Below are 9193 nucleotides of genomic sequence, written 5' to 3' on the forward strand. Positions count from 1 at the left end.
GTACAGATATAAATTCCAGATCTTTTATCTATTCTATTGTGTAAGGGATGTGCAAGGCGGTAAAGTCATTTGTTAGAAATTAAAATATTTTATTATATACATAAAATAGAATATTGACGCACACTGGATAATCTTTAAAAAATTATAGTAATTGAACGCATAAAATATTGTTTATATTATTACTCCGTTATTAAAAAATAAACTTCTATCGAAGTTAAACTACACAGTGATATTTAAATATTTTACTTTAAAATAATATTTAAATATTTTGTAACAATTTTAGCTCTGTAGAAAAGTAATAAGTACTCCTGTCTTCCTAACAAACAGCACAGTTTATTAGATGTAGTTATTGTTATTGTTAACAAAAAAATGCAAAAGAAATAATAATAAAGTTCTCTGTAAAGAAAGCAAGTGACTTCTAATGTATAAAATTATATGTTATAAATATATTTCGTTATATGAAACAATTTCGATCATTGTTCCTTGAAACATATTATATGCGCGTATACTATTATACAACTATTGCTAAATTAATACTATTTGTACTTCTGCTTAATGTTTATCATTAATTTCTTTTTGCTTATATAATTTATAACATATACTTTTTTTAGTACATAAAATGAAATTAGCCAGGTTTGGTTTATGAAATATCACAGAATAGTTCACATAGTATTCGGAATGTTATAAATTAAAATTGTTTTAAAATAAATGAAAAACTACATTTATCATTTAAAATTTTTTTACAATTCTATTTGGCTTCTTTCTTTCATATTGTAATATTAAATTTATTGCAAATTGTAAGTGACAAGTAATAATTAACAATTACATATATATTTTTATCAATAAAATTAAATTTATTTTTCAACCAATTAAAAATAATTAAAATAGTTTGTAATAAAAGCAATTTAATATAACTCTATTAATATTTTAAAATAGTTTTTCTTTTCTATTTTGTATTATTTTCTACTGTTTTTAAATATTAAATTTAATTAAAATATAGAATAAAATATTTTCCAGAAAATTTCTAAATAATTATTTTTGAAATATTTATCAAATGTCAATTTATTAAAACAATTTTACATTTTATTTCAAGACACATTATTTATGTGCCTCATAAATAAATTTATAAATATTTTTATATAAGAAATATATAAGAAAAAGAATCTGGCAGTATTCATATTGTAATCTAAACTTACTTTTAATATTAAATTAGTGTCAAAAATGTTTTTTATCAAATGATTTTATTTTAAATGAGCGTTACTAATTTTAATATTAAAAAGAAGAGAAAAGACGAACTTTTAGACACAAGAAAAAGAATCAATGATTAATGTTGAATGATAAAAATTGCTTTTAAAAATGTAATTACCTCGTCTTTAGTATTATAATTTTACAAATAACATCTTTTAACACTAACATAATCTATCGCTCTCTAAATAATAAATTAGATAAAGAAATGTATAATTGCAACGGCCTTCTGACGCACAACTGCTAAGTGCCCATTTCCTATTTCATTTCAGATGCAAAGTATCTTCTACCTATGTGCACACGTTAGAAGCGTGTCACGCGTTTCAGTCGAAGAAGCACTCGCAGAGTGCTTCTCCGTTAATAATGTATCGACAAGGTACGAAACGGCAGAACGGATTTTACTCGATATTCATAGTGCACTGATAAGAGAGATAAGACGAAGCATACTGTATTTATTCCACTCACAGAATTATCAGTTACATGCCGATTCTAAAGGAATACTCATCATGGTCCGCGATCGTATGGCTGATTTGCGTGCCGTTAGTATTTTTACTTTTTCTGTAGTTATTAGAAATGTATCGAAAAAGAAAGAACTTTGACCAGTTACTAAAGTATACCGTCTCGAACAATACGTTGGCGCATGAATCATGTGTGCAAATAAAAATTTTAATAAAAAAAACTGTTCGCTTTCGAATCAACTTAACATTATGATTTAAAATTCATTTATGATTAAAAAACACAATAGAAGTATTGTGTACACATAATAATTATAAATATTTATTTTTGATTATATAATATATCTTTTTACCGAAAATATTTTCACGCAAATGAACAGTCTCGGAATTATCACGTAATGTACTAATTTTTCCAGAGCCGAAGCAACAGCAGTACTTTTGGCAGAGGATTCTTGCAGGACGTACACCTTCAAATAGCTCAAAATAAAAAGCTTAAAGAATTACTTGACGAAGTACGTATCGAGTTATCATGAAATCATATATTTTATATTCTCATTGAATGATTGAGACATAGTGTGTTAATGTAGGCCGAGGAAATACGTGATCTGATCCATCTTACAGTTGAAAATGTTTCTATCGTGAAGAACTTGCATAACAATATTCTATCGCACACGAGTAAGGGTAAGTGGTAATATCCAAAAGTCGTATGAAAAATCTACAATTCATAATATAATGTACTTATACATATATCTATTTGTAGATTTGCAAAAAGAATTAGAGACTCGCACGTGTACGATTTCGCAGACGGCTTTTCACGTGCAGCGAAAGTTACGAGGTAGGTAAATTTGTACATTGATTCCATAGACGTGATATTTAAAAGAGATCGGCATTAATCAGTTCACATCAATCAGTTCAGTCATCGCTGACCTTTAGATCTTTACGAGAAATATTCGGTGACATTTCTCGCTCGTTCGATCTTTTTCTTTTAGCGGGAAAATCGCTAGAATACGATTTTGGACTTTGCGTTGTAGGCGTGCTAGTACTAAAGCTCGGCTCTGGAGGTGGGGTTTGTAGCAACAATCTTTCCAGATGTACCGGATTTGTAATTAACTCGTTATCAGATGTGTATGTCGAGGGCGAAATACGCTGAAGTAAAACTCGGGGTATTCGCTTACGTACATCTGCTGAGTCCTTGCTACTTATACTGGGTGAACTGCTTTGACTGTCATCGTTTTCTGAATTAATTTTATCTTTCAGTCTCCTGAAACATTACATAATTACATAACATATATTTATATAGTATATATTTATATAGTATTTTTGATGAAATAAATTATTAAAAAATTTCGTGCAAAAATATACAAACTTCAATTCATCTCTTTCATAATCAAATCGTTAAGACTAAGTCAAAGCTAGTTTTTATCTTTTGTAGAAAATCAGTATGCGTAAGAACTTTATGATTTTATTATATATTAGAAAAAAATGATGTAGTCATTTATAAACTGACATACATACCGTTGATAAGAATCCATTTCTTTTTCTAATTCAGGATATTCATCTAATAAATCGACCAGCTGTTCTTTTTCATATTCCGAGTAAATCTTGAATAACAATCTGTCCACATCTTCCTCCAAGGAGGACTTCAACGTAACTAGTTTCTTCTTAAGCGTGATTAACGTAGGTAATAAAATATCTAAATTATGTTTTTTCAATGCCGTTATAATGACATTCAAAACATTGTTAGGTGTACTTGAGGGAGTCAAGCTTGTTTCATCGAGCTCCGTATCATCTTTATGTCTTTCACTAGGAGATAGTTGCAAACGATTATTGTTGAGTATGAACACTGCATCTCTCAAGACGCATGCACCTTCCTCGGTCGTAACATCGATAGAATTCTCATCGCATAACTCGCGAAGTATATACTTGGTCAGTTTCACAACGAGTTCAGACTTGGCGGACATGTCCAAATGTTCCAACATAAATTCATAAATGACATTACGTTTTTCTTGATTTGCTCTTCCAGGCAGCGTTAGAACCTTCATTTCTTGTTCGAGCATTCTGTGTCCGCAGTACGCTTTCCGGGAGCGACAATTGTTATAATGATATATGCTCTCCAGAAATTGCTGAGAAATCAAAGTCTTGTTCTTCATTAAAAGTCTCTCTTCCACTAGAAAGGTCGTTAACTCGCGTATCATGCTATTTGTGTCCGACAGCATCGTCAATATGTGAAAGAAAAATGGTCCCTTCATCTTTATAAAATCTTCAAGCAATAACTCAATAAATATCACCACTATAGCTTCTCGTACGGCTGGATTCGGATCCTTCATGCTGATGCATAAGTCCGGAAGATATGGCTCCACAAGAGCAGTAAATCTCACGCAGATATCGGCTAACGCTTTCGCAGCATTTATCTTCACCGATGTTTTTATTAATGAATTCGTTTCTTGACGCATTATGTTACCAAGTATCGGTGTGACTTTTTTCGCGACTTCGCGATCTCTCAGCGCTTGCTGACAAAGAAGGATCACCGCGGATGCCTGTAGATCCTTTATTTCTTTCATCGTATCTGGTAGCGATTCCCATTGCAACAATAATCGTTCAAAAATTCGTAAAGTTGACGACGAAATCTTGTTGGTGCAGAAAAGCGATGCGTGACTCAGTGTAAATACAGCTCTGATTTTCACTATGTCTTGCGTACAACTTCTGTTCTCCTTTAACAAATCTTGAATCTCTATCTCCGACAATTTCATTAGTTCCACCATATCCGATTCTATCACGTGACTACTCTGATCGACATGTAAATATCGTAAAATACTATTTAAAATATCCAGACAGATACTGATTAAGTTGAAATTGATTTCGAAGTGACAAATACATTTGTAAAGATGCTGATAGAGATCCTCGAGGCAATCATGATTCAAGATGGACCAAGCATGCCTCAAAACGTGTAAAACTAAACTGGCGTGGAAATCGTTCTTTCGAATAATTTGCTTATAATCCGCGATATATTTATCTATATTCGGAATTTTCATATTCTCAGCTAAAGCAGCTAACAATATCCACGCGCCTACAGTATTATCTGTACCGATGTGCGATTGCAAATTCGATATCATAGACTTGGTAATAACGCCGTTCTTTACCCACAAGCTGCAAGCTTTCGACAAATGTTTCCTCATTCTCAGATTACTCAATCTATCCAGAATCCTCCACGGCAAACTATTCGCAGCATTCGGAATATACTTAGTGACGCTCGTCATTCTATTTATCAACACGTTTCCCAGACATTCCAATACCTTATCTTGTACTTTTACCTCGATGTCATATATCTGCGGTACAACAGCCTGTATCCATTCGTCGAGAAGACTTGAATTGTGAGGAAACTCCTGCAGAATCTCGGATAGAACATGCACGGCAAATTGGCGCACAGTCAAGGTGGAATCTCTGCAACGATCGCTTATTACATGCATCATTTTACTTACTAGCGATGGGAACATGATGGATAGGTTTCTCGAGATCTTCAAAGCACTTCGTCGCACCAGTGCGCGCTCATCGCTGATTCTGTCCAGCAACATTGCAATTAAAGCGGCCGATCCTGGTAGCAGATCAACGTCCTCTAACAATGCTTCTTTTAAATCATCAAGCATGGGAAACGTTTTATTTGATGAGGCTGAAGCTTCGAATATACTTTTAAAAATCGCCTTGTCGGCGTCATCGTTGCAATCAGAGAATGAAGCAAGCGTGGCCATAGCTCTTCCTCTCACTAAAGCAGAGCGATCTATACAGCGAGACATTACAATGGCTATCGAAATCTTTCTGATTTTCATCTTGATATTTCTGTTTAAATTGTTGTTTAATAGAGAAGATTCTGTCAAGAGCTTTCCTACAATTTCCTGCGCGAATAATCTACAAGATATCTTATTATTATGTGAGAATAATACTATGTCTCTAAAAATACCGAGAATCATAACTTCGTTACATATATTCAACAGTTTTATTACAACACCCGCTTGCTTTTGACGGCCTTCTAATCTTTCTGGACAGTTTATCATTAATTGATGTATTAAAGTGACGATTCCCTGCATGGTTTCCTGCTCATGAATCGTTAATAAATTTTTTAGAAAATATATGGTTGCTTCGTGTACAATGGTTATAGACTTCGGTTGGGCATTTACGTGGTGAAATAACAGATCAGGCAACATGTATTGCGCTATTAATGTTATAGTTAAACCTACAGTACCATGATTGCTACTGCATAGCTCTTGCAGAGCTGCAAATGCATTCTGAGATAAAGACGTTATTCCAGAATTGTCGTGAGACTTGATATACATTTCTTGTCTTGTGATATTTAACAATATGCGTATTGTAACATCCAAGGACTCGGCATGTTCTTTAAAGCGAAATGATTTTAACATTGTAACGAGATCAGAAATAATTCTGTCTAATCCTTGCATGAGTCTCGATCTCTCGGAATGCAACAGACTGGAACAGAACGACAATTCATCGTCGATACTCGAATTTGTTATATTTATCCCTTTATTGTTTTTAACGGAGGAGAATAAGCTCTCTGACATTTTCAATGTCTCAATCGCTCTCTGGTACAAGTTCGGATGATAAACTCTGAATGCGTTGCTGCCAGGTATCGTGAGGAACATAAGATACAAACTTGTAGCTTCCAGACAGGCCTGCCTAGAGTCTTTATCTGTCTCTTGCTGGCCTGTCTTCATTATGTAACCCAGCATGGCAAGCAAACCACGCATATTGATGTTCAGCATCATCAAGACCTGCCACGAGAATTCGGGAGTCTCATGCTCGTTCGCGACAAGCCATGCCTTCAACTCGATGCGAGACTCGTGCAGCAGCCGCTTCACATCGTCGCTCTCCAGGTACTCGAGACACTCGTCAGGCAGCTCGTCATAGATGACGAACTCAGTATCCCAGACAGATTTGATCCAACTCTCGTCAAGAATGTCCAGCTTGAAATTATGAAACACACGCAGCGACTTCATGACTGTGCTGATTTCAAAATGCAGTCACTATCAATTGTGTTGCCTCGTGATCGCGGCCCCCGCAGACATAAATATAACCTTAACTTATCGTCACGATAGCGCAACAGATAGATCGACAGGGTTTCAGGTTATCATCATCTGCAAGCGTATCGATAATGATTTTACGTTCCTGCTTCCATGGTACAAATGACCAGCGAAAATTACCTTCGTGAAGAATTTATTACAAAACATTTCGATCGCCGTTGTAGGATGCGCCAAGCGATCAGTGTTTATCATCCATACGAGCGGGAAACTGAATAACCAATCTGACCAATCAGCTGCATGTCTATTTCTAATAATGTACGATAGATGATATAGATTAACTTTAATTTGTAGATTAACTTATTTTATTTTCCTCTGATTTTAAGAGTTAGAAAAAGAGTAAATTACCTCGAGATTAAAGTTGATCTACATTGGTAAAAATTGGCCTAAAAAAATTTGAATAGTTGTGTTATTTGATTGCATACAGCAAATTCTTGGACGTTTATACATATATATTGTGCGCACTGACTGCATGTTAAAGGCATTGTACACTAATTTAATTTGAGTGTACAAGTGAAAAGCAAATATTTCGAATTATAAAATGTTGTGCTGCATGTTTACTTAAAAACACGATAAAAAATATTGAGGATTTCATGATTTAACTTCTGTATTTATATTATAAGCACACATCTATATAAATAGATTTTAACTTCAGAAATGTATTACAATTATTATGATATTATATAGATTAATATTTGTTCATATTAATTACTATGCAATTAATTTTAATATTGATATACGTATTTATAATAAAATAATTATATAACTGCTATTATATAAAAATTAGAATAAGAAATTGTCTAATACAAATAAAATTTTCTATAGTTAAATATGTTTATCAATGAGAATTAACAAATTTGTGTATCTATGTACAATTCTAGTCCCGTGATTACTTATTTATTTTATTTAAATTTACTGCTAAAGAAAGAACAGTAACGAATAATTGAACTATGTAATCAATCGTAATTCGTAAATATTGTATTATGATCGATTACATTATATGGATGTTTAATTAATTATTAAAGCGTTTGAATTTTGTACGCACCAATTACCGCGTTGACTCTTAATTGTCTGTGAATTTTTTCTTATTAATTTTGTTTTGATTATAATAAATCTATTGCATTTATCCAATATATTCAATTTAGATGTGTGTTAATACATTTGTTCTTATTTATTAATTCTATTTACAATTTATGCATCCTTTGTAGATATGGGAAAAGGTATCATTGCCATTGACGATTTGACTTTAGCACAAGATGAACCTGTATACGATGTATACACAAGAATTAGAACGTTGCAATATACAACTATGCTGCAAATGTTTTCTGATATTATGGATGATTACAATGCCTCGTTACTGAAATATCATGATAAGTGCCTCTTACTCTTGCAGCAACAACGTTCTTTACGTATGTTTTTAAGAATATATATATATTTACATAATATTTATATTTACAAATCCTTAATATTATATTGTTATAATTATTAAATTTAAATGATAAGAGGCTAATTAAAAAAATTGTTTATAATATAACGCATATATATATTATTTATTAATTAAACTATTTGTTGAATAGTAAGGCGACAAGTTACTAGCGCGGAATTGGATTATATGCTCGATGCTCAGGAAACTAGCTTATTTGTCGATAATGTAAATATGAATTTATTCAATATTTATTACAAATCTTTTTATTTGTATCAAATATCTGATTAATTATGCAGATTTTAGAAGATAGTAAGATAGCTAGGCAACAATTATCAGATATAACAAATAGACATAATGATGTTTTAAAATTGGAAAAATCTCTCACAGAAATCAAAGATATGTTTACAGAAATAGCATTTCTAGTCGAAAAACAGGTGAGTGCTGTTGATAACAAAATTATAACTTATGAATTATGTAGCATTACTAAACGTGAACTTAGAAAATATTTATACATATATGTATTTAGAATCTTTTCTAGGGAGAACAAATTAATAATATAGAATATTTTGCTAATAAAACCTCAGATAATATCGATGGCGGACGTGTTCAACTCAGAAAGTCAGAACAGAGAAGTCACAGATATCGAAAGGTATTATAAACGCTTGAATGCTCAGTTATTTTTGATAGAATGATATTATAATAACTATATTATCTTACAGCGGAAAATCAAGATTGCCATTATCATAAGTATAATAGTAGTAATATGTCTTTTATTTATTATCGCATCATTTTAGAAACTATTTCAGAAATGTAATCTTATAAGATACCTTTTGAATGTAGTTTATTTTAAAATATTTTAATATTAATGTATAAATTATATATATATATATATATATATATATATATATATATATATAGTGNGTATATTATATAATTAATAATTATATTTATTTTATTATATTAGTAAGTATTATTTTATA

The 9193-nt window shown here is 31.7% G+C and overlaps 2 protein-coding genes across 2 annotated transcripts; one reads left to right on the forward strand and one right to left on the reverse strand.

Moving 5' to 3' along the window:
- The first annotated feature begins 1751 nt into the window (after positions 1–1751).
- Positions 1752–9007, forward strand: LOC105618298 (syntaxin-1A-like). The gene is made up of 9 exons (XM_012199839.1): positions 1752–1784; positions 2117–2212; positions 2288–2381; positions 2461–2535; positions 7996–8196; positions 8365–8438; positions 8510–8647; positions 8752–8862; positions 8933–9007. The coding sequence occupies exons 1-9, from the start codon at positions 1752–1754 to the stop codon at positions 9005–9007; spliced, it is 897 nt and encodes a 298-aa protein (XP_012055229.1).
- LOC105618297 (condensin-2 complex subunit D3-like) lies at positions 2613–6706 on the reverse strand. Its single transcript, XM_012199838.1, has 2 exons — positions 3216–6706; positions 2613–2961 (listed from the first exon to the last, which is right to left on the reverse strand). The coding sequence occupies exons 1-2, from the start codon at positions 6704–6706 to the stop codon at positions 2613–2615; spliced, it is 3840 nt and encodes a 1279-aa protein (XP_012055228.1).
- Positions 9008–9193: the final 186 nt, after the last annotated feature.

The sequence above is a fragment of the Atta cephalotes genome, assembly GCF_000143395.1.
Source record: "Atta cephalotes unplaced genomic scaffold scaffold00016, whole genome shotgun sequence".
Classification (NCBI taxonomy): Eukaryota; Metazoa; Arthropoda; class Insecta; order Hymenoptera; family Formicidae; genus Atta; species Atta cephalotes.

Coding starts and splice junctions, on each gene's coding strand:
- LOC105618298 (XM_012199839.1), top strand. CDS start 1,752: ATGGTCCGCGATCGTATGGCTGATTTGCGTGCC. Junction 2,382..2,460: donor TCTATCGCACACGAGTAAGG/GTAAGTGGTAAT, acceptor ATCTATTTGTAG/ATTTGCAAAAAGAATTAGAG. Junction 2,536..7,995: donor CGTGCAGCGAAAGTTACGAG/GTAGGTAAATTT, acceptor CATCCTTTGTAG/ATATGGGAAAAGGTATCATT.
- LOC105618297 (XM_012199838.1), bottom strand. CDS start 6,706: ATGAAGTCGCTGCGTGTGTTTCATAATTTCAAGCTGGACATTCTTGAC. Junction 2,962..3,215: donor GAAATGGATTCTTATCAACG/GTATGTATGTCA, acceptor GTAATGTTTCAG/GAGACTGAAAGATAAAATTA.